This window comes from Wasmannia auropunctata, unplaced genomic scaffold (assembly GCF_000956235.1).
Source record: "Wasmannia auropunctata unplaced genomic scaffold, wasmannia.A_1.0 LD335996.1, whole genome shotgun sequence".
Taxonomy (NCBI): domain Eukaryota; kingdom Metazoa; phylum Arthropoda; class Insecta; order Hymenoptera; family Formicidae; genus Wasmannia; species Wasmannia auropunctata.
Genome location: NW_012026894.1, coordinates 715,539 through 743,406, shown reverse-complemented (window position 1 = coordinate 743,406; position 27,868 = coordinate 715,539). Strand labels below are relative to the sequence as shown.

General features: G+C 41.1%; 1 protein-coding gene across 2 annotated transcripts; it reads left to right on the top strand.

Annotated features, from left to right (window-relative positions):
* The first annotated feature begins 347 nt into the window (after positions 1 to 347).
* LOC105453637 (head-specific guanylate cyclase) lies at positions 348 to 27,868 on the top strand. Of its 2 annotated transcripts, XM_011695767.1 has the most exons (11): positions 351 to 1,408; positions 13,923 to 14,002; positions 14,834 to 14,916; positions 21,563 to 21,908; positions 23,511 to 23,880; positions 24,120 to 24,299; positions 24,519 to 24,657; positions 24,944 to 25,110; positions 25,701 to 25,844; positions 27,004 to 27,158; positions 27,381 to 27,868. In XM_011695767.1, exons 1-11 carry the CDS (start codon positions 1,169 to 1,171, stop codon positions 27,574 to 27,576), a joined length of 2,100 nt encoding a protein of 699 aa, XP_011694069.1. In that variant the 5' UTR covers positions 351 to 1,168; the 3' UTR covers positions 27,577 to 27,868. The 2 variants fall into 2 exon arrangements, with proteins under 2 accessions (XP_011694070.1, XP_011694069.1); XM_011695768.1 differs by lacking the exons at positions 27,004 to 27,158; positions 27,381 to 27,868 and adding an exon at positions 25,912 to 25,946 and having other exon boundaries at positions 348 to 1,408.

The window sequence follows — 27,868 nt, the reverse complement described above, 5'->3', positions numbered from 1 at the left end:
AGCAGGCAAGGCAGGCAGGCTGGCAGGCAGGCAGGCTGGCAGGCAGGCAGGCTGGCAGGCAGGCAGGGTGTTCTTCTCTGCTCGACCTGCGAGCGGAGAGGACAGAAAGCGCGATAGTTTGAGAGGGAGGCTGGAAAACACGCGCAGGCGTCTCCGCTGCCCTCCATCGTGGCGCCTCCACCCTCCGCGCACCCCCTTACGCCGAGCGACTCACCCTCGCTCGGGTGCCTTCCTCGTCGCCCTCCTCTCCTCTTCGCCGCCTCGGAGCGTTGCTCGTTGCGCCTCGGTCAATCCGCGAGCAGTATGGCGCTACGCGCTCTGGCACGGTAACGTACGTAGCCGTCACGTCGTTCACGCCGCGTATCCCGCGTAACCGTCGACGTTCCGCCGCGTCCCCGACAGGGTGAATCGGCGCGCGAATTACGGTTGTCAATCTCGCGCGATTGGGCGGCACTCTCGGCGTCCTGAGGGAGCGGGATCGCGCGGCTAGAAGGCAAGAGGTACGAGAGACTATACACAGCGTTAAACGGCACAAAGGCGACGGTGAAGAGAAAATGATCTGAAAAGCAATTTCGAGGAAGGAAATTTTGAAGGGTGACGCGAGTCGCGGTATGCAACCGCGTGCATCTCATCCGGCCCGACGGCGACCGTAAACGACGCCGGATAAACGTGCGCCAGGTAGCGCGTTGCGGTGTCGAGTGTGAGGCTTCCCTCCACAACGTGCGGTAAATGATAAAACTGAACGATCGAGGATGACGGGCCCCCCGACGGCGATCATCGACATCGGTACCAGCAACGTAAGCACGGCGACGATCGGGGTGACCACGACGACGAGGGCGGTGTTGATTGCAGCGAGTTTTCGGATCGGTCTCACGTGTTCGCGCGTCGCTTAGAAATCTCGTCGATATGACATTAACGCTGCGAAAGTCGGTCTCGTAAAAGAGTGTGCCACTATTTTCATATAGAAAAATTCACCGGGGGAAGTGAGCGGGTGTACACGGACACAGAGCACTTCACAGGCAGCACCAGCTGATCGCCGATAAGCACAGCGAGACGCCGCGGCATGTCCCTCATTAATTAACACCGCGTGGTTCACGTCTCACGTTGGTAATCGGGTGTGGATGATCGTCCCTTGAACTACAAATTAGACCGACAAGTTTGCAACAAGATGGCATGCCCATTCTCTAGTAGACGCCTCAAACTAACTCACAGGGATGACAGCAGCAGGGAAGGGGACCACCGCAGGATCGCGAGGATCAGGCAGGACGATCCGGGCAAGGCGTCGCGACAATCGTCGGTACAGATAACGTCGTCGCTCTTGGGAGAGGATGGTGACGACCTTGAGGACACACAGACACTTAATCTGAAGCACCTAAGGGCCGCGGTGACCCTCCTGACTAATCCATCGGTATTGAATAAACGACGATTTTATTCCTCTAATTGTCTCGCCGCGCAAACACAATCCTCACCCGGTCTCGTCGCAGCGCGCTTTGCCGTTGTCCAGCATGCGTCTCCCTGGCGTAATTAATATCTCGTTGACGTGGCGGTAAAACTTATACACAAATATATAGATGTTGCATGCACGTCGTCCGCAAACTTTCAGATGAAAGTGGAGGGACCTATAGAGACCGCGCGCAAGAAATCGTTTTAACGCGCGAAGGATCAGCTGGCTCTTGTACGGCTTTTCTCTCGATGAGTTCAAAGTCGGATTAGTGCAAGGCGGTGACACGCAATTGGTTCAGCTCCGCCCGCGGTTTTATTCCACTTTGCCGTCTAGGTACACTCTCCTCTGTTTGCGAATTTCCTTCTTCGTCCTTCTCCGAGCTTTAAAGCCCGGTATAACCGCGGATTTGGAGTGCGACCGAGTTCCGTTTTCAAAGACGGCACACAGCGATCGTGATAAACGAGACGCCGAATCGGGGTCGTTTTGACGTGCGAGTATCCGCGGCGTGTCGGATGGTCGAATTTATATTTATCACATCGACCTGAATGTCGGCGCGGGATAAAACGAGGCGACATTTGCCTTAATTTAACTGGCTGTGCCTTAAAGAGCGCGAGATAAATTATACACGAGTCAACAACGTTTTACGAATACCTCGATATTCCGCGCTTTGCCTAATAGCCCGGCAAAATTACTTTCCTAATCGCCCTGCCATACTGGGCGCACATACATCGATAGTACAACGCGCGTTTTTGCTAATTATTATTTACAATACCGCATGAACTCCCACATTCGTCCCTCTTCTTGTCTAGAAACCGCTATCAAACTTTCCACTTACGATAAGCGCGCGCGCGGTTACAGAGATCACCATGGGAATCGGGACAGTTTTTCATTGGGAACTGGGTCAGAAATATGTAATAAATCCCGACGAAAAGTTTCCTCTACCGTCGCCGTTAGAGAAAGCCGGGAGTTTCCAAGTTCGCTTACTCCGCGCGGCGCGGAAGCAAACCGCGTTAGCGACTCACGCGAACGGCCAATGTTTTCAAACCTTGTCTCGCGAAGGTATAGAGCTTCTTGCTTAAAGCCTTCTGCATTAAACTTGGCACGGGGAGTCTTGTCCCTCCCTCTAATGTGTACTTCTTTCATAATGCTTTCAATGTGCTTTCGCCACGCAGGTTTAGAACTTGCGTGATAAATTACGCAGTGTAAGCAACTTGAAACATATTATTGATGTTTATCACTGGCGATGCGGCTTTAGTGCTTTCGTTATAGCCCCATCGTCGATAGTAATAAATAACGGCTTCTTAACACGAAACAAATCGATACGAGTTTGTAAATATTTTCTCTTCGCGAGGAGATAAAATAATATTTTTCCGATACATCTTAAAGAGTATATACTCGCCGCGAGTCGGGTCGTACAAGTATCATCGTCGAGAGATAGTATCAGCCACTTCTGATTATTGAATTGCGGCAATTGGACGAGTTTTCCAATCGCTATCCAATCACGCCGGATCGATTCCCTTCGCATGATCGTATCTGTAGTTGGCAAATGTCACTGGTATTTCAGGGAGTTAATGACGTTTGATGGCAGATTAAGGAAGACGAGAAACGCGGCACTTAGGGCGATAACGGGCGTGTGCAAATCCAAGAGGCGCTAAGCCGTACACTACCCGGGCTACCCACTATCAGTATTCGATATGTACGGCGAGTGGAGTGGAAATGAATAGTTCCTCGCAAGAATAGGCACGAGAACGCGAGACGTGACGCGAAGTTCATATTAAATGGAACGAAATCGAACGTGTCCCGCGAATGATACTTGTTGACTACATCGCGTTATATCATAATTTTCTGCTAGTGGAAATGGCTTCCTTCTGGCGAAAAACGTATTCTCCCGTTTTTCCCGAAATTCTACAATCGGAAACAAACGCAAAACAATTAATTACTTTTGCTCGCTTTAAGTAGATAAAATCGGGAGAGCTAAAATAAACGCAATAAACGCGTTTCGCGAGAAGTGCCTTTTTATCTTCTTCTGCTTCCTTTCTTCGGTGTCTCTTATATTGGTATCTCTTATAAAATATAATTGGAGAAAATCTCTTGCGGAGGTTCTAGAATAAATGAAATTCTGGAAGCGTCGCATATTGGGGTTAAAGCCGCTCTGGATAAATATTACCGAAACGGAGATTCGAAGGAATAAATCAAGGGTTTCATTATCGATTGAACTTTCGTGAAAGTTCAAGCGAGAGACAATGGAGCGTGAAGCGCGAATTCCGTTTAATTCACGCGACGGTATATAAAGTGACGTCTCTAATATCGTATTCTAATTGACAAGTGCGTCGGAAAATTTCCAACGACTGAAACTTTCGTCTTCAATGCGCGGCGAACGTGGCGGCACGTACCTCGGTATCTGTGGAGATTCCGTTAATTCGTTAAATTCTTCTCCTTCGAGTCCAGTATAAATCTGCTCATTGAAGTGGTTCTTTAGTAAAGTGCAGAAAATTTGGGGGGGGGGCTATCAGGGTCCACCTAAAATCACAAATATTTGTATAATTTATAATTAATATTTTTATTTTGGATAAAATATTAAAATTACATGTATATATCTAATGAAATAGTATGAAACAAACGATATTGCTACTCCGCGTGACAATGACGAGGACAAGAAAATGAATTGTAATGTACATTGCTAGCGAGGCTATATATGTGACATTTTCATGCCATTTCAATATTAAATATCTTTCCAAAATGGCTATTACTTTTTTGTGACCATTAAAATCGAAATTTTTTAAACTATTACAATCTCGTTTTTTTTAGAAAAGTCTTAAATTATTATAGTTTGTGTGCAGTTAATCAAAGAAACATCTCCGAGCCCAACCTGTCTAAGTTATACGTTAAAAGTTACATTTTCAACATTTTTTCTTTTTTTTCATCGATAACCTGCCCTAGAATTTTGCGCACGTCAAATTCGACACTTCGACTTCATTGTATAAAAAAATGAGACATTTCTTAAATAACTCGATTCACTAAAGAACCATCTTAAATATGGCTATTTGAAAATTACAACCGCAATTTGAGAAGCCGATTGCCAATTCGCAGTATAATGCAGTTACGGTCGGAGTTTCAATTTCAATGCTTGCGATTGTGCGATATTCTACTGGCGCTACGAAAATCAATAAACCGTACAGAATTCGGTCCTAAATGAGCCTGCTAAAATTTTGTAACACGTAATATGAATGACGCGGTCGGATGTATATGCACATTCGCATAAAAATGATAATTTCGTCCGTATAAGATGGAAACCTAACGTTCTTTGCTCGCGCCGCAGTAAGTCCTTGGAATTGTACGTTCCTCGGACGTTTTTTTTTTTTAATCGACGAGCACGTATTCCGGAGATGACGCAGAAACGAGTATTCGGCGCGCAGCTTCGAGCTAAAAGGGTCAAGAGCAATTAGTCTGGAATAGTGGAGAACACGAGATTGCTTTGCAACGTGTACATACAGTGCCGAATATTCCTTCATTCGTCGCAAACACGAGCGATCCTGATATAGCAAACAGTTTGCTAAAGCGGATGAATAAGTGACCGCTAAGGGCGAAATGCTACGAATCGCTAATGTGCCGTGGAGAACGCACTCGAGAGCGGGCGAATGCTGCTGTAGATCCACGGGTGAAAGGGTCGGGAGCTATTAGCCCCGGCAAAACGTAGCCTAGCAGAGCGCGAACGTCTTCCTATCAGCTTCCGTTTTAATCTTTCCAAATGAAAAGAGAGATCTTCCCAAGGACGCCCCAAGATATTTCTGGTATAATGGATGCCATCCGCGCGCGCTTTTCTTCATCGAAGAACCGATATTTTATGATAGCTTCTCGCCAGCTCGACATGACGTGAGCATTAAAAAATAAAATCCATATATATATACACCCTATAAATGAACCATTATATCGATACGAGGAGAATTAACACAGCACGTAAAAAAGTAGGTGTGTCGGATAGGTACATCTCTCTATGTGTATGTGTGTACCTGCCTACGTGCGTGCGTGCATGCGTGTGTGTGCGTGCGTGTGTGTATGTGTGTTTGTGCGTGTGTGTGATAGAGGGAAAGGTGCTGTAAAATTGGAATTGGATTTTACGAGCACAATACCTGCGCGCAACGCAGCGTGGCGGTTGAAAAGGTGGATTGCAAATTCCAAATGCAATTAATCTAACGAGCGGGGATATCAAGGCATTGTTTCCGCAGTTGGCTTTTGACCATTCGCGCGCACAATTATTATTATCTTTTTTCAACGTCATCAGACGAGCGCAAGATGAACGAAAATGCGGCGTCCTGTTTCAAGCGAAAAAAGTCGACGAGAGGAGAAGTGCATCCACGCCGGTGGAGGCGCGGTGCCTACCACTATTTCCCACTTGTCGGGGCCATTGAAATTTTTACGTTGAAATGTCGAGAAATTCCTTTGTGCGTTTAAAAGAGCTCCTCGTAAACGAGCATTAAGTAGATTATCCCGCCTAATCCCGTGAGCGGCGGTATTAAACGAGCCATTTCTAACGGCGGCTTCTTAAACGGCAGTGTCGTGAGAAACGCCCGTTCTCGCAGTCCGCGAGAGGAACTTCAGTAGCACGTAACTTACTTATCGTGCCTGACCCAATAATGGTGTACCTCGATCGTCAGGGTTCAGTGTTAGAAGCACTATGATGTATCATGCGGCTTGCGTTAATCGAGAGATCGGGAGTTGATACCCCGGGCCGTGTGCAGGATTGAACGACGCCGCGACCCGCGTTTTACCTCACGCGGGAAATTTACTAAAATAATAATGTAATATCGGGCGATGCGCGGACATTAATTACGATTTAATAAACGTCGTATCCGGGCAAATGACGGGCGAAATAGATATATGTATTCGGATTTGATGTGTCCCGCGTTTTATTAAATTTCACCCGGGGATGCCGGATGCGCGGCGGATATTTTTAACACAATATTTCTGCGTCGAATCATATCGCGTGTAGCCGATGCGTGATATTAATATTTCAAGCTTCTGCTTGCTAGCTGCCCTTCCCTTCGCGAGTAACCGCTGGCAGCGCATCCGACGACCCGGCGCAAATATTGCGTATAAATTCACGAGAGCATGAATGCAGTTTTGCTATACGATAACCGACGCACTATATTACGGCACTTTGGAACTTTAAGCACATTCGAATAACCTACCTACCTACCTACCTACCTGTCGCGCACACCGAGCTGAAATTTAGCATGTAGTAGTGGAAGAGGACCGAGATAAAGCGCTGGGAAATTTTAATTACACGTGCAAGCTTGAAGCATTAGCCGGGGAATTATCGGGTATTACTTAAATGGAGATTAACGTACAATTTTTCAATCAGTGGCTTAAGCTTCGATCTCCGGAAGATTATACTCGGGATAACGTAACGGCGAGTGTATATATATATATATATATATATATATATTATATCACTCGCAATCACGGATATTATTATTAATTATGGAGAATAATTCGGTCCACTGTGACGAGTAATTAATATCTAAGTAATTAATATTCAGGAGTACATATATGCGACTATATATATTAATATATACATTATATATAATCTATTTCCGTACGATTTTTGCCCTCCCCGCTAGATAAATCGAATAACTCATGACGACAACGTTTCCCATCTGGTCTGCAGCTTACCAGAACTTAATCGTGTTCGTTGCAATGCAAAATACGCTCTTCAGGGGCGATCGATACATCCGTCGCTTCTAACGGCACTTCCAACATCGTCGGGTAATCGTAAGGGTCGTAAATGCAGTTCCGCCGTACTATACCGCGCTACCGTCTGCCACGCTATCGCTGTGTTATGGAAATACCGCGATCGATTTGATAGATTTGCATAACACGCGTGTTACCCCTCCGTACGTTTTTACGACAGGTCACTCGTGATAGATGATCCTCATTGCGGGACGCTCCTCGTACGCGGACGGATGATTCTGAGAAGCGCAGTTCTTCCAGGGATATACCAGCACCGGGATGCTTTCGGGGCCATTACGGCGAGAAATATGCCAGATCGATAAACGGTCGCAGATACTTTTCCGTATATATGTATATCTCTCTTTCTCTCTCGAATACTATTCATATGGATGTTAAGCGGAAACGTAAAGTCGAATAAAATTTCCGGTGGAACCTCGAAAATTACATTACAGGAAGATATAGGAAATTTAATAACATCTTTTTATTCCCATAAACATATCTTTTAAGCTGAATTAAAGCTTAAATGAAATTCTCCCTTTTCCAGTTCCGTCTCTAATGCATATATCTGAAATAAATATGTCTGTATTTTTATCGCTAGAAAACGCGAACGTAAACATTATTGTACATCGGATGAATTTGAGGTATATAATAATTTATATGCCGGATTCATATTTACTTTTATCGGAACATAAATACTAAAGCTACACTAGGGAGAGATTCAATTTTTATCAAATCGACGTGAATAATACGCGCCTCATACAGAAAGTCCCAACGGGCAAACGGTAAATCTATCGCATCATTTTTATGGAATTCGCAGCAGTTTAATTTATTAGCGTGCTTCACGAAACGGAAACAGTTCATAGAGCAGTTAATGTTGGTACATTAATATAAATGTATCAATGTACGTATGTAACAATACACGTACAAATTGTTACTTAGACATCCCCAAAGAAATGGGATTCCTTCTTTTGCGCAAATAAAACGCTCCATTCAAAGACTCCTATTCATTATTACAATGCAGCTTCTTTATGTCTGATATCTTTCATGTTTATCTTATTGTGATCATTCTTGTATTAAGGGAGTGTGTTTCATTAAACTCCCGAGTTCTACTATATAAATTGTATCTGTTTCAATTCGGCGCCCACACACAAATACGAAAGTAGTGCCAGTTATTACGATTTCATGTCTCCGGAGAGTTGCATATGATATTCCACTTGACGTGAGGAAAACACGCGCCAAGAAGCAACAGAGAAACACCGTAATCTCGTAACATCGCCCGAAGTTGGCCAAAAGTCAGATGAGAGATAGATAAACCCGCAAATAATACGCGCGCGGCGTCGCATCTCTCTCTCTCTCTCTGTCTCTCTCTCTCGCGCGCGCGCGAACGTAAAGATCGGCTTGGTGCCTCGTAAAGAACTGTAATAAAGAATCGTAATTGTGTTTGTGCGCCCCCCGCATCGAGAGATATATCCTTTTGATGTGCAATTGTTCCTCTTTGGCGAATTTTTTGGCACATTACGGAAGATAAAATTTTGTTCATCATTTCGCTAATGTACGTTCTGTCTCTACATTGTCTGCAGTACAATCCTCATCGACTGTTCTAGCTGGTTCAGCACTATACATATGTTCAAGTATTCTTTTCTTGATGAGAACGGCTGCTGAAAATATCGCGCGTCGGTCTCGTTTAAAAATGCAAGCTTCACAAGGCCGCGAGATCATTTCTGCAAAACAGAAAGACATTTTCAGTGTGTTCTTAGTTAACCACGTGGCACTCCCGTGCCACGCTCTTTCCCAAGAGCTGTCGGCTCTTCATTAAAGAAACGTTAGGTACGTACTACGTCAGGGACGTGTACGAGATTAATCCTTTTTCCTCGTCATTCTATTTTCTCGAGTATAGCATCCCTTTGCGCTTTGTAGTACAAACTCGAGGGCTTTATGAGAAACCGGGGAGGTCCCTCACAACAAGAGACTATCTTTTGTAAAGGGAAATGTTTAATGATATAACAAATATAACAAAGTATCCTTTATTTTGAGAACAGAAAAGGAAGAAGAATATTATACTTAGACAAAGAGATACGACTACGTCATTTCTTTAACACTTTGACTGGCTGGATTTCTGTAATTGGTCTCCTGTGGTGTCACGCTATTTTTTATATAATGTAATTTCAAGTAAATTTTTCACATTAAAATATGTATTTTTCATTAAAATATGTTTTTTAATTAAGTCTTTGTTAAAATTAATAAACCTCTCCGGAACTCGCAATATATCATGTAAAACTAAAGTCGCAAAGTGTTCTCGATTCGTATGCAGATGGCACGAAGTAGGCAAATGTGTGTTAACACTAAAATTGATACGGCAGCGCCCTGAACTCACTCCATCCTAATTGGATACACATGGCAGTCAGAATGTTAAATAATTAGAATTGTTGTTAACGACCGGCGAGAACGTTGAAGATGTACCCTAAAGATCGTATAATTATTTCTGTATAATAATACACAAATGAGCTTGACTAACGGAAACGGTACAACTGGGTTACTCGAGCAATATGCAGCGAGCACGAACATTCAGTGCGCCGCCAAAAGTAATTAAACTATGCTATTCAACAGACGGTCCGTACCTATTACATGGTTTAACGTTTCGCAGATTACACTGGGACACAATATGGTGGATTGTCCGCCCGGATTGGTGTACTCCGCCTTAATCCGTGGCAATCCCCGCCGCGTAAATACGCAAGGACGAATGGAAATTGCAAAAACGCATTTGCATTTGCAATCCGTGAATCTCCGGGACACGCTCGTGACTAATCATTGTTACTCGTGAATGACACGCCGGTAGAGACGAGTTTTATGGTGACGGGCGGCGGTCGGTTCGACACGAGGCTCCATTTCACCCGATGAATTGGATGGACGCGACAGAAACTTCGTTACTTAGTTAAATTGACGAAAATCAAGTTTTCCTCCTACTTGCGGAATTGCGTCGATACGCATCCGTGACGAAAGCGCAGACGTGTACCGTGCCTGCTTGCATCGGAACGTCCGCGCGGTTTCAACGTCAATGCGATTTTGCAAGAAGTTGCTTAAAGCAATTCGTCCGCAATTTCTAAAGGAGAATTTTAGCTTCGGCCGTATTATACGGAAGTTTTATCGAAGAATTGCGAGACTTGCGTGCGAAAGTTACGACGTGTGTCACGTGTGTACGACATCGTAAAATTTATTCGCCCCGTCAAAAGTGAGGAAGTGCATGAAACGTAATTATAAACCTTACTCGCGAAACGGCGAATACATTGCCATTTACAACACGTTTCCCACGGTGTAAACATTAAGCAAACATTTTATGAGAAATAAATTGCACATTACCTCGAGCGCAAGCTTTTGTATTGTTTCGGCCCCGCGGATACACACGCTTTTACGTATCGCTCCGTCGCGTTGTGTGTTAGTAATTTGCTCGCCATCATTTATTTCCTTTCTCTTTCAGGCGACGAAGCTTTATGAATATTCCCGAGCGTGCGAAAGTGCCCCGATAAAATAGATATACACATATCGGCCGTACTAGTGCAGCTAGGGGGACAAAAATCGTCGAGCGCGCGCGCGCGAATCTCGTTGCGGCGGAGCTATCGCGTTGTGAGGTGCTTGAAATGCAAAAATGAAAAAGGGATCATCGCGCGTTTAAGTCACTTAAGTACCCTCTCGCGGTGCACTTACTTTGATTTCGCGAAACCGACATGGAATAATGGCTGGCCGACTTTCCGCGCTATAAAAATATTAGCTCACGACATCCCGCAATGATATCGCAGTTCTCTCCCCCCTGAGCGCGTAGATGCAATTACGAGATAATTATTCAGAGATGTCATCGCTAGAATTATCTTTCAACTTTTCGCTAAAACTATTTTTCAACTTTTCCTCTCTTGTAATCATATTACAACAAAGTGAGAAGTATTGCAATAAAATGTTTTTACGTGAAAAAATAGCTGCGTAAAGTGTTAATTGTTTTCAGAATTGTTACGATAGTAAAAGTAATTGATTCTCAAACAGAAAAAATGCTGAAAACTATTACAACTATTCGGGCAATTCGGGCATTTTTACCAATAAACTGACGTAACTACTTTCTACGACTGCATGAACTGACAAACACGATCAATTCAGCCGACTGTCCTCTCGCAAGTAGTTTGAATGACCTTCCTCTGCCATTCTAGAGTGACCTCCTATTGATTTTGGCTCCAATCGGAATGTGACTGTCGAGGCGTTGGTTGAACAACATTTTGCATTGCCAAATTTTTACCGTATTTTTCTCCTTTGTCTTATGTAAAAAATATATTCGTGACACGCTTGTTACAGTTTCCGTATAGATGCGCTTTTAGGGGAAGAAACATTTTTGAAAGCACTATATCTTGAAACCGCTCTCCTCGGCATGCCCCAGTATAAAATAGGCCAATCGATTTATAATCGAATTAAAATGTCCATTATATATTCTTTTGCTTTGCCTTTTGATATATTAATCGCACGGGGTAATAACCCATAAAATTTTATATTTTCTATCAAGAGCGCGACTGTCTCTTGGAAAGTTGGAAAGTAATTTAACTACTTATACGCGGAGGCACTAATTAAACCGCTTTTCCCATTTTCCTCCTTTTTGTGAACATAATTTCATTATGGCAGTTCGTTTGTATTATATTATCATCACAGACGAGTTGAAAATTAAGATGCGGTGAAATTCACAACGCGGCTTGGAAACAATGCGCCTGGAAATCGACAGCGCCGCTAGTACATAGTTCGCCACGTATTAACGTAGCGTCTAAAACGTAATTATCCTAATCTGCCGTTCTTTGTCAGCCTGCACATTTAATTCGCATAATTATGATTCTCATGACGTACGCACGGCAAGAAATGTTAATACGCAAAGGAGATTAGCTTGTTATCCTGATTTTCCGCAGGATCATCCCTGATCTAATTCCCAGCATAGACTATAATCAATTATTAATGAACGCCGGTACATAATTCATGTCCCGCTAAACTAACATTCAGGGCTTAAACCGTATGCTCCAATAGATTATATTAAAACTTTTTGATATTATGATAATCTTGGGTTATTAGTAATTTGCATCCGTAAAACTTTCTCTCCGCTCAATTTGAAAAATTTCGTATTGTTGCGCATATTTCACAAGTCTTATTTTGCAAATTGTAAAATATATCGATACGTCCAACACACAAAATTGTTGGACGTATAAAATTGATTTTACCCGCGTAAAGTTATTGATTACTTTAGATGCCATTTCTCACGATGTGCCAATACAAATGGATGTTATCTGTCAATGTTAGTGGATAATATCATTTGTCGGATATCATTTTGACAAATTGTTATGTATCGAATGAATTCCACTGAAACGGAATATCCAAATCAAAGGGACTTTCCTTTCCTTTTCTGCCAACATCAAATTTCGTAGTATCATTTATACATAGAGCGCGCGATATATTGCTAGGTAAATTTCTCTCTCTCAGTTTTCTCGAGGCGCAAAAGTTTTCAGTAATATATCAGTCTCTGCTACTGATACATTCCAAATAAATTCTGTTGTGCCACTTAAAAATGTTACAAATTTAACTATAATTATAGCAACGAAAAGCATACGGCTCAAAGAATATTTCGCGCTGACCTTATCTCCTTTTGCACTTAACTTACTACGCGTTATGCTAATAAAGTATCGCATTACGAAGTAATATTAAAGCTTTCAGTACTCGATATTCAACATAACTTTGTTAAATGTTGAAACAGCCTGGTAGAGAAAGCATCTTATACGATTCCCTCACTTCCGCCCAGTTCCCAGGCGTAATAGTTAGGATACGTGTAGTTATAGTTATAATTAATTGCCATTTAACGTGATATTAATCGTAACTTGGTGTGAATCCGTGCGAGAGCTAAGTTAGAGAATAATTCTGCCTCTAACAACGTTATGCAATGAAGGTCACGTGGCTGTGAAGTAATGTCCCATATGAGTGCCCCAAGCGCTATTCTCTTGAGAAGAATTGCCCATACAAACGTTCCAAATGGTGCCATAATTCTCGCTGTAAAATGCAGGCCGTAATTTACGGCGAAAATCTAGGCACCGCATAATAACTATCGGATTATATTGCTACATAACGATTGCCGAATCACCACGCACTCGTGGCACGTCGTTAAATCGGGACTTAATAATTTAGTCCCGCCACATATTGATGCATGACCCGCGCGCATGAGAATATCAATCTTTCAAATGCGTTTTTAAAAAAAAAAGAGGCCGTACCTACGTACCAGCCTCCACCGACAATGTGTTATTCGATAAAAGTTCGGAATTACTACCACAATACACGCGCGGCATTGAATTATGTATGTGCACGAATGAATTTTCAGCGGCTTGTCTCCGCGCGTTAAATATTTTTTAATGTAACATGTTCCGCGTAGCTTTTTGATTGACTTTACAACAAATAAGAGAGTTTCATATTTAGCCTTTGTCACATCTCTTTAAATAAAATTTTATGTATTATTTTCACGATTTACAGAACGTCATTGTGTTCGTCAAGGATTTATTTTACAAATATGTCAATCATTTCAGATATTCCGTCAATTTTTGTTAGACTTAATTGGACGTATTGACGTCAAAAAACGGTAGCGCAATAAGAAATAATTTATTTTAATGGAACAATTAATTATAAATTTATTTAAATGCAACTTTGTTCTTTTATATAATTATATTTGAAATCCTAATTTTTATTGCAGAATGAAGTGGTAACGGTGGCGCTAGAAGGTTTATTAAATAAACATGAAGTACCTCTTCCAACGTCGACAACATCGTCTTTGTAAGTACATTCATTAAAAATGTTTTCTCTGTTATGCGTGTTATGCAGATACATATTATTTCGCGGAAAAAGTGAGAGAAATTGAATGAAATGCTGTCACGAAACAATTTTTAATATTGCAAATTAACTTTTTCATTGGTAGTCATTTAATTCATTAAACTCCTACATTTTTTGGTGTGTAATAATAAACATAGCTATGTTTCTATGTTATATTTTTATTATATAACTGTATAAAGTATAAATATGATACAATATCTTTTATTGACGATCAATTTAATTTGTGATAATATTTCACCTTTAAATGATTGCGTTCGATAGTAATTGGCGTGCAGTTTACTGTAGCTAAAATATAAAAATTAAATATATTATCCATATATCAATATCTAGTCTCGATCGAATCTTGTTTTCCTTTTATTATTCGTTGAATATTTTTCATATTTTATGAGATTGTAAAAGAAATCTCATGACTGTTTTTGATCAAGAAAATCTGTATGCCGTGTACTAATTAGAAATAATTGAATTTAATATTTGCAGTTTAGAAATCAATATAAAGAAAGTTACGCGGTGTATAATGTATTTAATTTAAATTTAATTAGACGAGAGAGTATTGTGTGTGTATACGAGCAAAAGTAGCTGTATTTAATGTAATTATTAATGCAACTTTTAATAAAATTTTAATAAAAATTCTACATTTTAAAATAACATTGAAATCAAATTTTAATTATTACAATTATTACAATGTTCTTGTAAGTTCTCATTTCAATTCTGATTGAATATATAATAATAATGGATAACTTTTAATGATGAAATGTATATTGTTTTATTTTTCAGAGAAAAACTTCTAACTAATATTGAAGAGGAGGAAAACTATAATTTGCTGGAAGATATTTACGAGACACTGAATTACGACTGTGGTAAGATAATATAATTTTTACAATTAAATAATGATAGAAAATAGACGTTTGTTACACAAACAGAGAGGAGAAGCTATTTGACATCGTAATGTTGAATAAATTTTAAAATCAAACTTGCTGTATTTATACGGTAAACTATCATTTATTACTTCGGAACGAGTGGTTTTAAGAACAAACAATCTGCCGCCGTAGGGCACCATTCGCGCTCATTAAAGCAATTTGTTTATTCGTGTTTGTCTGCGCTCGCTTGCCTAGTTTAGATCCAGCTTAAAACGTTGAGACGATTATCATAAATCTATCACAACCAAATTAGGAAAACTAATCACGTCGACACATTGTTTATTTGAGAAAAAATTCACAGACTAATCCGAAGATTATGTTAACGTTTGTTAGAATCGAAAGAAATCGGACGAAAGATAACATAAGAATTTAAGCTTAAGCCCGCTTAAGAATTTTTCACGTAATATTTGAGTGTGCGTAAATAAACATTAGTATGAAAAATACAAATTAGTATTAACGGATATATTTATATTAGTATTAAATATTAGTTATATTAAATACTAGAGTATTAACGGATACCGTTAATAAACACTAGTATAAAAAATACACAAATAAGTTTTTTAAAAATATAATTTACAATAAAGCATGAGTGCCGAATAATTATTTGATATATGATTGAAAAGAACTGTTAAAAAGAAAGATATAAAATTTCACAAAATTTTCTTTGGGATAGTAACCGAATATTAACCGATTTTTAACCGTGCAATTTAATCGTTCTGTGCAAACAAGTGAAAGCTAATTTGGAATTATTTTCAGGCCAGCACGAACGTTATTTTTACGCGATTGTACGTTACCTTTTTGCATTTTTCGCAATTATATCTTAAGCGCCATTGTCCGCTTTGGTTTTGCCAGGCAACTGATAACGCGAGAATCCGTTAATACAGGCTTGACCGAGTTTTTAATTGAATGGATACAGAAAAACCCAGCGCGAAAAACTCAATCGATATTTACCGCGTCTCAAATAAAATATCCAGTAACCAAGACGGTAACAATGCGATCCATCAATTAAGCAATTGGCACAGTATCTTTTTTCTCAACCGGATGCTTTTACTCCTGTCAAAAGAATTAATGGATTTCCTTCAATAGGGAAAAAACAAATTCGGGAATTAACAAAGTTACCTAGAGAACGAATTCAATGGAAAAAATGCCTAAAATAACAAAAAAAGGGAGTTGTCATTTTTTTTCGTGTACACTCGTAATGGAAGCTAAAATATGAGGACCGGAGAACGTTGCTGTCATTACAAATAAAGCTCCGGGCGAGGCAGTCGTCCTTCTTCACATTCAAATTATTCCAGCTTTACTAAATGTGTTCGTCCCCGGATCCTTGGTTACGCGTTCTACTTTCCCTAGCAACTGCATAGCGAAGCGCAATCTGGCGTCGTATGATAATATTTTAATTTTATCCTGCGTTTTAACTCTCTCTCTCTTTCTCTCTCTCTGTCACATGCATTTTTGATTTCGGTTTGAAATGCAGCGGCGAGGATAATTTGTGTAAAGAAACACTAACGCTAATATTATTTTTGTAAAATAACATTAATGCCAATCTCACTTTTAAATGTATACAGACAGAAAATGTACGGGCATTAAATGTACGGACTTTAAATGCGCAGACACTGTAAGAATAAATATAGAAAATATGCTGTTTGCACGAATGATGCCTCACGTTACATCGTTACAAATTTTTACAATATTCTACTTTCTCTTTTTTATTCGTTCCAATGTAGCTTGAGCAAACTTCGTAAACTCGTGTATCAGAATTCCGATATTTGCCATCGAAGATTAGAAACTGTTATAGGTGCTGAAATACCTTTATCGATATTTCAATCACGCGATTCGATACGATTTTAACGAGGACGCTGTTGCAAGGCAGATATAGAGTACACAAATAGGCGACTATGTGTGGGGGTTTCCTGGCGTTAACGAAGAAGGAACCTCTGGATAGGTAATACGTACTCCGAAAGATTAATGAACTAGATGAGCCCGCGTCTCGGAAAATCATGCCCGCGATCCTGTACCGATCCACCGTTATGCCGCGGGTCTCTTATCTTATGCACGCAAGCGGGACGCCTTATTGATTCAACCTTACACGCAACGACAAAGCGAAATGCTCTTTCCCTTCTGCCTATCTCCCCTCCTCAACCGTCAAGATTCGGAGAAATACGTCAGTATTCTCTCAGAATTTTTGTCTTGTCTCTCTTTTTATAGTCCCGTAAAGATAATCTTATATTATAAATGGACTACTCGTAGGCTGGCGAACTTCAGCCGAGACTATACCGAGTCTTTCGTATACGAGAAACGGAAGCGGGAGAGGCGCGTGCAAGACCCAACTGAATATTTTATCGATTGTATATAGAAAAGTCGCGGCGAGGAGAAACGAAAAATTATTCCGCCTTGTATAGCACGACTCCCTCCGTTTTGCAAATGCTCGTTCTATTGAGCCTTAGACAATAGTTCGAACAATAATAGCATTACGTTTCTCAGTGTCATCATACATTGTATTACAGTACAATTGTACGAGGGGCATTACATTTCTATTCCGCGATTGAATCAATTCTTCTACTATCTCTCACCTTTTCAAGCCGCATTAAAGATTTTACGTTCTTGTAACGCACTACAATTTACGTTTTTAACTTTGTTAAATGACGCGGTACACGGATTATAATTAGAAATCTTCGTATCGTTAATCATTCCTTTAGATAGCCCCATGCACCTGCACTTCTAATAAATTACAAACATGCTTATTAGCGATAATTAATTTTCTATATAATATGCACGTGCACAAGTACGCTCAAGAAGTGTACGGTGTCTCTTTGGGAACTTTGCAAACTACGCTGAGTTTATTTGCGATCAATCTTGAACGTTGAAACGACGACGCCGGCGCGTACACGCGGAACCCGGTGTGTTTCAGAATGCTAATTGAAACAAGAGCGAACCGTACTTTCTTTGGGAAGAAGTAAGATTGTTAAAGTCTCTTCGGAAAGTTGTTACGGCTGTCAGTCGAGACACTCGTCTGTTGCTGGCAATCACAGCCAGTAGTATAAGAGACTTTTCGAGCGTCTTCGCAAATTTTACGTACAGTTCTTTTATTTTTGTACAAATAAAATTTTTATACATGCAGTTCTTTCATTTTTATACAAATGTATATGGAAAGAAACGATGTTGCTGAATATAATATTCCTGTTAGCATACAGCACAAAAATTAGGTCATACAGATCTGAAAATAATAATATGTTGGACCATTAAAATAATTACGAGATACTCAAGCATGATAATGATAATGCTACAACTGTTGACGTTCAACTGCTGAAATGTTGACGTTTTAGCGACCAGATCGTTCAATATGAATATTTAAATGGTCCAACATAATTATTTATCAGATCTGTATCTAATTAAATTTATCAACAAAACTGCTCTTACTATGTATTATCAATGATAAAAAGAAGCAAGTATGCCGTGTTATGCAAAATATATAAAAATGTATAAGCGTATTTAAATTCGAAAGGTTAATATCTTCTCTGATATGTATATCACTATACATACAGCCGTTTTAAAGGTTAATATCTTCTCTGAATATGATTACGTGTACAGTACATACAGCCGTTTTGCATTTTTAATATGCATTAATGAATTAATTTTTCATCAATGTGTGCTATGCTAAATATGCCCTTTTCAACTATATATATATATATATATATATATAGAGGTCGCAAGTTTTTAGCTGCTCGGAATTATCAGCTTGAAAAGTCTCTTGATCGTCTAATAATTTAATTGTATGCAAGATAGAGAGAGTCGACGCTGTGTGGCAGAGCGTGCACTTTAAATTCGTTAACGGGCAGCCATAGATCTCGATTATCCAAGGGGCTCAAGGGTAATGCTGTTTGACAGCGACGTTGTTGTCAGATGGTTTTCCACGATCCTTCATCTTCGAGCGCATATTAACCCAATTTACGTTCGGCCGTTCGAGTACTGTAGTTACAGTGGAGTACGCTTCAGAAACGTCCCATTAATCATCACGGACAATCGATATGCGCATGCAATGTATTCGGATCTGACTTCCTCATCGGAACTTATGAATGGGCGACCCGCCGCCGCCGCTGCCCCCGTCCGTCCGTCCGTCCATCCGTCCGTTTGCTCGAAGACAACGGTCGTCGCTCGCGTAATGCGCCCTTTGTGACTAATAGTCCGGCGAACGTGCATGAAACGCGAGGCGCGCACTCGCGGACGGAATTTAACGCTCGTAACTTAGAAATACGGTGCCCTAACGTAATAAACCCGCGACGCGCGATGTTACGTAACCACATTAGAGAATGCCTGCACCACGCGCGCGCGCGCTGCGAAGGGCGAGAGGAGGCACCACCGTGAGCGATTATGTGAAACGCCTGTTTACCCGCCATAAAACATGTAACGCACCCGTGTGGCGGTTTCCTGTTAAATATATCGCCAACTTATCTCCTGCGTCAAGACGCTCCTTTGACGACGGCGAGCGGGCACATACATATATTCTCGGTCGAAGTGATCTCCGTATCCAAGCATGTAATCCTGAAAAAAAGGACAAGGGTGGCGTAGCGAGCGCGCGCGATGTACTTTCAAGTTCAAACAAAATCGCCCTGCCGCCGGGTCTCTCTCACTCTGTTTTTTTTTCTCCTCTCACAGGCGTACACCGTAAAGGCGTACACCGTAAAGGAATTGCCATCCTGGTGGAATCTCTTTCCCCTCCCGCGTTAAACAATTACGGCCGGGCCTTGAATATCGAAGTTCACTGATAAAACGCGCACAGGCCGTGCGCATTTTAATGCAATTAATGCGATTCAGTACATTGCACATGCGAGCGTAAACAAGAATAGCTCTGAAAATATTTAATATAGCATGTGATTAATAAACGAGATTGCGAGATAATGAATTAACAATTTCCCCTATTTACCTCGCAACATATGTAATATGTATATACATATATTTGCGCCACTAGAAAATCATCGGACCATTAAATTCTCTCCGTGCCTGCAGTCTATTAACGGCGATGAACGATGCGCGTATAAGCCGCCGCTTATCGCCCGCTGACAAATACGCACAGTCGTTTATCAAGCAGGCGGAAAACATGTATTTTTGCTCATAAGGACTCGTCGGGCGAGACAAATCGTCAGCATAAGCCGGCACATTATTTCCTCCCTCGTGACCCAGAACCCGCTTTTCCGTCCTTCCCATGCCTGTGCAGCGCGCGATCACTTCGCATTTCGTATACCCGACAGGAAGTGGTTGTTGCTGTGGTTACCGGAGCATAGAAGATACTTCTCGTACCAGCGTAATGCAATCTCGAGAGAAACTCTAAGACCCCGCTGTCACCAAAGATATACAGGACATTAGGCCATTTGCAAGATTGACTTACGAAGAGTCTACATACGGGGCGTATTTACGCCCGCGCGACGTCTCCCGCAATGCCGAACAGCGAAATCGTTTACCGTCGGAATTTATCGGATATATCGCGAAAAATATAAAAGAAAAGCATATATCGCGGCGCATTCATACTCGGGCCGGAGGGGAGGAAGGGAGGGAAATAGCGCAGACAGACCGTCTGCGCTTGATTCGCCCGCGTATTCGCCGTGACCCAGAAAGTACCGACCGAAAATTTCTTTGTCCGCGCGCTTCCGGGTTAATCGCAGCGTAAATATACACATAAATCATAGATAACATTTCCATTTCCGGAACAACATATTATCCTATATCGCGTTAGTCGCGGGCAAACATTTGCAGTATTTCATCGCGTGATTTATCATATTTATCGGCTAACGACACGCGCGATTACGCGTGAGGCCTTTGAGAATATTATTAGGTCGATACCGAAAGCCCGTCCGAATTTAAAAAGTATAATATCAATGAATATCGGTCGAGCTTCAGCGATTTCCTGGAAATTTCGTCGCATGATACGATAAGAGTATCATGGGTGCGCCATGCGATGTAATCCGAATAATTAGACGTGAATATCATATCGTATCGTGTAACCGCTATTATAATTATCGTGTTTTCGTAACGACATTTGATGTGAAATAATACGGGGTCGTTAAAGCAGCCCTTGCTCACCGCGTCTATTTCCGGATTTGCAAGGGACTCGAACATGCCAGGCTTAACTGAGCTGAAACGCGGCATATGTATTATCGATCTCCCTCCCCCCCCCCCCCGCGAGATTTGCTCGCAATTCTCCGATGCGTCGATTTCGGTATTCGACATCGTGTTAAACATTTATATAGATATTTTTGATAAAAAGTGCAGAGAGGAGATAAATCCTTTATACGATAATGCCGCAAAATGGAAGTAAAAATTCGAAGACGATACATATCGTTCGTCACAATAAATACATAGCATTTTTTTAATAAACAGAATATTTGCAGTTGGTCTATATATACTGGTTCGTGTGCGTGCGTGTGTGTGTGTGTAAGATAGTTTTACGGTACTTTAAAACAACGTGCTGTATCCTCTACCTATTGTTTACGAAACTCAGTTCTCTGAGTATCGGAGAGAGAGAAATAAACGGTTCCTGAGTGACTCAACACAATTCCCTCAAGGCGAATTCATGTTTGCGAAACTTTTGCAGACGTCGACGTGAACGCGTTTTTCGATCATCTCGGGCAGGAGCTGATCACATGGGCTTGCGTGGGTCTCTTAGAGCGGGCTTTTCGTTGCCTTGGGAACGATCTGACCGCTTTCCTGACCACACTCGACGGCGTAAACGACGTTGTCCAGCATCAGTCGGGATCGGATACCGAGGCGGAGTTTGTGTGTATCGCCACACCGGAAGCGCTGGAGCTACACTTCACCACCGACCACCCTTCCATCGCCTATCTACTGGTGGGCAGTCTAAAGGGCATAGCCAGGCAGTTCTATGACGACAAAGCCGACGTGTATATACTGCCGGATCCCTACAATACAAAATTTTTTAGGTAAATCTTTTTACGGTGTCCGTTACCTCATTTTATCGCGACCGACAAGCTCGATCTTTCCCCCCCTCCCCTCGTCGCGCCATTTCTCCCTTTATCGAGAATATACCCCTCAGATTCATCCGTGGATTTTAATTTCCGTTTCTTTCCAATCCGATTTTGAAAGCGGCATAAAGGCACAAAGAACGATATCGCGGGGCGTTAGAAGGCGAAGAAAATTTTCTAGACTATCTTTACGTTTAGTGGAGAGTACAAAAATTGTTATCAAACATCACGCGCGAGCGAGTTTTCCGCGGCAGCGAATACAGAGGTCCGCGTTACCTCGCTTTTGAAGCACGACACAATTCTGATTCGACGACAGTCGACGGACTGCTACTCGTAAAACGATGAAATGGGAACAAGAAAGGGAGAGAAAGTGTGAGAGAGAGAGAGAAAAATATGAAATCAAAACGATACAAGCGTTGGAAATACGATTTGGAGAAATACGGCGAAAATTGGTGGCACCAACATCAACTGCGCAACACGATTATGGCCTTTTCAATATTCGCCGAAATTTTTCAATTCAGTTGTGATTAGATCCCTGTATATGTAAACGAATACAGAATGTGACTGCACAGAGATAGACATATCAGATTTCAGAATTGTCGCTGGGCACGCTGCGGCATAAATCCCAATGTAAGCGCCACCGTGTGACTTTCGCGACATCGCAAATATTATTCCTTACGCAAATAATTTATATGCATTTATTTGTATATCATTCATTACTTACGCAAATAATTCACGTGTTTACGTAGAATTTGCATTTCGTTTCAATCAAGCGCGAAGCGTATATAACCCGTTCGCGCGCGCACATTAAAATGTGTGATGACCCGAGGAAAAAAGGGGAAAAAAAAAGAAAGAAAAGGAATACGGATTTATTTCATCGAATATTATTGCATCGTATATGCTCTTGCATGACGTATTTAATGTTTGCTCACCGAATCGCGTGTACCTCGAAATAATGTCACGTGAGTAGAATGTAATTCGTGCAGATATAGGCAAAGGCGGAGCACGTGAGAGTACAAACCTTTCGTTTGAACAAATATTGATTCTCGTCAGTGGCAAATATTTGATGATAGGTGCGGTACTACCCCGAGTCTCACGTTAATTCTAAAAGGACGAGATCAACGCGCGAACATGTAAATGACGTGCAAAACATTGTCACCGCACATCGCTTGCGTTTCCGAGTTTAATTAAACGTTCCATCAGAGAAGGGGGGGGGGGCGGGTTATACGCTTTATCCGCGCGACGACCGTGGCATCGAAACGACCGGTAATTGCCTCTGGTTGTTTTATGTCATCATAAGAAGTGTTGACTTTCCTATCACATATCTACGTCGTGTATGGAGAGAAGTTAAGTATTAAGTTTCAATCCTGATATTTATACGCGGTGTAGCAGCGCTCCGCGATATCGCCGTTTTCCAACACGCTCGCATATATTGCCTCTGATGTATGCGGCAAAAGCGCGACCGATCCGTGCGACGCGGCGCCCTTATTGAATATTTCTTCTGCGTGGCGGAAAATACACGCGGCACCTGCACAACCCGCTCTTCCTTGAATATTGCAGATACCGGATTACGCCGGAGCGTTACAGCGAACAGCCGGGCGTAGGCGACAACTGCGACGTGGTGTCATCCACTTTCCGTCCACTCTCCACCGCAGCAACGGACCTCCGTATGGGGGTGGCGAGCTTTTGCAAAGCGTTCCCATGGCACTTCGTCGTCGACCGTCAGCTGGAGCTCGTTCAGCTCGGCGTCGGCTTCATGAAGATTTTCGGGCACCATTTGAATCGGCTCGGCAGGGGGATATCGACGTACTTCGCCTTCACACGACCCCACGGCGTCACTCTGACCTTTCACGAGATCCTAAAGCGCGCGAATACACCGTTTATCCTGACCCTCCAGAGACCGCACGACGTCGATAAATATCCCGCGGAGGTATGCTCATCACATGATTACCAATGCAGGATGATTAACTTATTCCGGTGAACTCCGGTGCTATGCTATCGTAAAGCACAAACATGCAAATAAAAGCGGACCGGGCGAGAGGGAAATCATTTGATGATTTTCAACGACTGTTGCTGCGCGAAGTGGATTACTAATATTGTTCGGAGACACCGTACGTGTAGTCTAGTGAGATGAATTTATGAAGAGAACTCTGCCTGATCTTGTTACAGGGCCTGGAAATGAAGGGTCAGATGGTACACTGTCCAGAATCGGACTCGATTTTATTTGTAAGCTCGCCGTTCTTGAACGGTTTGGAGGGCTTAACGGGTCGAGGACTCTTCATTTCTGATATCCCTCTTCACGACGCTACAAGGGACGTCATACTCGTCGGCGAACAAGCCAGGGCACAGGTGAATAAATTCCGGTGGCCGGTTTTACGCCGCCGCGGTCGAGCACTCGTGTTATTTGACAAAACTCGAGTCATTTATATTTTCATCAACGATTGTTATTGTTTCATTTGCGATAGAATAATACGGAAATTCGTTTGCGTTTAACATAATTAAAACGGATCGATGTACCTATCGTATTCAGATATCCGTACAAAATACAATGGCGTAATCCTCTTTCAGGATGGCTTAAGGAGACGTATGGATAAATTGAAGAGTTCTATAGAAGAAGCTAACCTGGCGGTCGATGCGGAAAGAGAAAAGAATGTCAGCCTTCTACATCTTATATTTCCGCCGGATATTGCGAAACGTCTGTGGCTGGGTAAATTACAACAATCTATCGGTCCTAAGATATATGTAGCAATATTTTTGTATCCTTAAGATTCTCTTTTTATTTTCCAAGTAGAGTGTAGTGTAATATCGTACGAAAGTAGAAAAAATTAATCTAAAGACCTAATTGTAAAAAAAAAACTACTATTAAACTACCAAAAATTTATAATCATGTAGAAATAATTTTATCTAGCAGTATAATTTGAATATAATGTTATAGACTTTATGAGAAATCATCGGCATTCGAATTGATCGATATTCGTATCTAAATTGTTTAGGAGAGACAATTGAGGCAAAAACGTATCCAGATGTCACGATGCTGTTTAGCGACATAGTCGGATTCACGTCTATCTGCGCAACAACAACGCCGATGATGGTCATCAACATGCTTCAAAATCTATACGAGCAATTTGACCTTTACTGTGGTCAGTTAGATGTGTATAAGGTATGTCGTAAGTTGGAAATAATACTTTCACAAAGATCATATGGACTGAGATATATATACATCTATATCTATATATATTGAGTATAATTAATTTGCTAAAATCAATCAAATGACTCTATTTATTCTTCATTTTTTTAAGTTTTTAATTGATAAGAATCAAGATAAATCGCATTTAGATGTTTCTCAACGTATTAGAAAAATAATCATTAATTTATCAAAAACTAATTATTTAAATTATAAGCATATACTTTTATTTGTCAATCAGTATTTTACGCAAATACCGATCGTTTTGTTGTGAATTACAATCTACCTCGCTAAAATGTATGATGCTGCCATCTGTGAGACATCAAAGGAACTGGATTTAGCTCACTGGAATAATTTCTTATCGTTATCGGCGTATTTGTTTTCCAACAATAGCAAATAATATAATGCCGATCGAGTAGAAAGGCATATTTTTTTTTTACGAGCATCAGTTTAATTCATCGATTTATTCTAATTATGTCAAACGTGATCTATAAAAGCAGCTATTGTATATACGAGTATGAATGGGGACTGCATTGATTTTACTTTTTCCCTTGTATGTAACACAGGTAGAGACAATCGGCGATGCTTACTGCGTTGCATGCGGCCTTCATCGAAATACCAATACACATGCGCAACAAATTGCTTGGATGGGCCTAAAGATGATACAAACGTGCTCTCATCACCTGACTCACGAAGGCAAGCCAATAAAGGTATTACATCGATGATTACACGACTGCAGATAAGATCGTGATTACATGCAATGCAATTTTCTTTCAGCACAACGTTATGACAGTAATGGCATAGTAAACATTATATTTGCAGTTTTATTGTGATTTTATGCAATTTGGTATTACAACCGGCGTTTCTACGTTCATTACACTGGGCGAGAAAAAACACATTACGATCGAGTACAAACAAGTTTTAACAGTGGTATAAAAATGTTACACTATATTAAGTGCTACACGGCATTGCGTTTCAAGTTTTAATACCTAGAATGTGCAAAATATTTTTAAAAATCCCTAAAATTTAAATGTACACGGAAAGAACAATTTTGTTGAAAGATCCAAAAATTTGGTTAAAAATAGATCTGAAAATAGTTTTTTGTTGAATCAAAATTCATCAAAATAATTTGTTGGAATGGTAAAACTGATAAGCATTGCTGTAAAACGTTTTGATTTTCTAGCAATCACTTTGACTTTCGCACAAAATTATTTTGATTACTGAACAAAAATTATTTTCAGATCTGGCTTCAGCAAAATTGTTTTTTCCGTGTAAATATGTTTTTTATTGCGCATACAAAAATATTTGTCACGCGATAATACGTTAAAGATACATTTTTTTTTACATTTTCAATTTTTGCAAATCCGCCGATTTTTGTCTAAATATAATTTTTGAGTTTTAATTAAATGAGTCTTCTTCTTTCGTATTTAATAATAATGATCAGAACAATCTTTTAACTTTCAACTCTCAAATCTTAACTCTCTTCCTTTCACAGAAAACACCATATTTCTCTTAAAGTTTTTCAATTGAGAGATATTTCTGATTATTACATATCCATTCGAGCAGACAGTCCGTTGTTTATTATTCTCGCCTTGAATGCTATTAAAACTTTTCCCATTTAAAGTATTTCTTAACTACGACAACAAGCGGAGGGAGGGGTGGCGGGGGGGGGGTAGGGCCAGTTTGAAAATACGAGAAAACCGTCCACGGTTGCATTAACATTTAAAGCAAGTTACGTTTCTTTTTCTCATTGGCATTTTCTTGCGATTGTCATCTAACTTTTTTTTTTATATTTCCGCCAATACGCGCGGCGTATACAAGAACTGTTATCGACTCACTAGATTGTCCTGCTTGCTTGTCCCTATCCAGATGCGCATCGGCATTCACACCGGGATGGTGCTGGCGGGAGTCGTGGGCAAGAAGATGCCGAGATACTGTCTCTTTGGACATAACGTCACGTTGGCGAATAAATTTGAATCCACGAGCGAGCCACTTCGCGTCAACGTCAGTCCAACTACGTACCTGTATGTCTTCCGACAAGATATATCTCTTCCCGTATATATATTAAGAATCGGTCCATAATGAGGATTTTAAGCCCTAAGCAGTAAGAAATAGACCAATCGTTGTCGAATATGAAGAGAATAATCGATTGTAATTGGTCAATATCTTACGGTGTAAGGTTTAAAATCTTTATTGTGGACCGACACTAACGCGTCGCGTTCACGGTGCTGCAAATGTGCTTACAGGTGCTTAACGCAAAAATCGGGATTCATTTTGGAACCGCGGACCAAGGACAATCTACCCAAGGGAATGCCAGCCGGTGTATCGGGCACGTGTTACTTTCTGAACGGGTATCAGCACAGCGCTGTCGGCGCGAGCGAGCCGCTCGACATGCACATTCAGGCTGCAATTACGGAATTCGGAATCAGTAGCAATATGTAGATACCCACCGATACCGGGGACGTTTACCGTTGTTCAGTGTGTTACTTTAACGATATTACCGTGTCGATAATAGCGATGGCACACCCGACACTATCAGATCGATCGATGTATATGCGCTCTCAAAGGTACTGGCACTAAAAAGGTACATTAAAAGCATGGCGCTAATTGTGTATACGAATACACATTAAAAGAGTATCCTGTGCGGGGATACCATTTATACGCAGAGTCTTAGATTGTAATCATTATATACTACTAAATATAAGAAGCAAGTAAAACTCTATCATGGACTATA

Excerpts from the sequence above, each read along its gene's own strand:
- LOC105453637 (XM_011695767.1), top strand. The coding sequence starts at position 1,169 with ATGGCATGCCCATTCTCTAGTAGACGCCTCAAACTAACTCACAGGGAT. Across the intron at positions 1,409-13,922 it reads CCCTCCTGACTAATCCATCG|AATGAAGTGGTAACGGTGGC; the intron begins GTATTGAATAAA and ends TTTTTATTGCAG. Across the intron at positions 23,881-24,119 it reads TCGATAAATATCCCGCGGAG|GGCCTGGAAATGAAGGGTCA; the intron begins GTATGCTCATCA and ends ATCTTGTTACAG.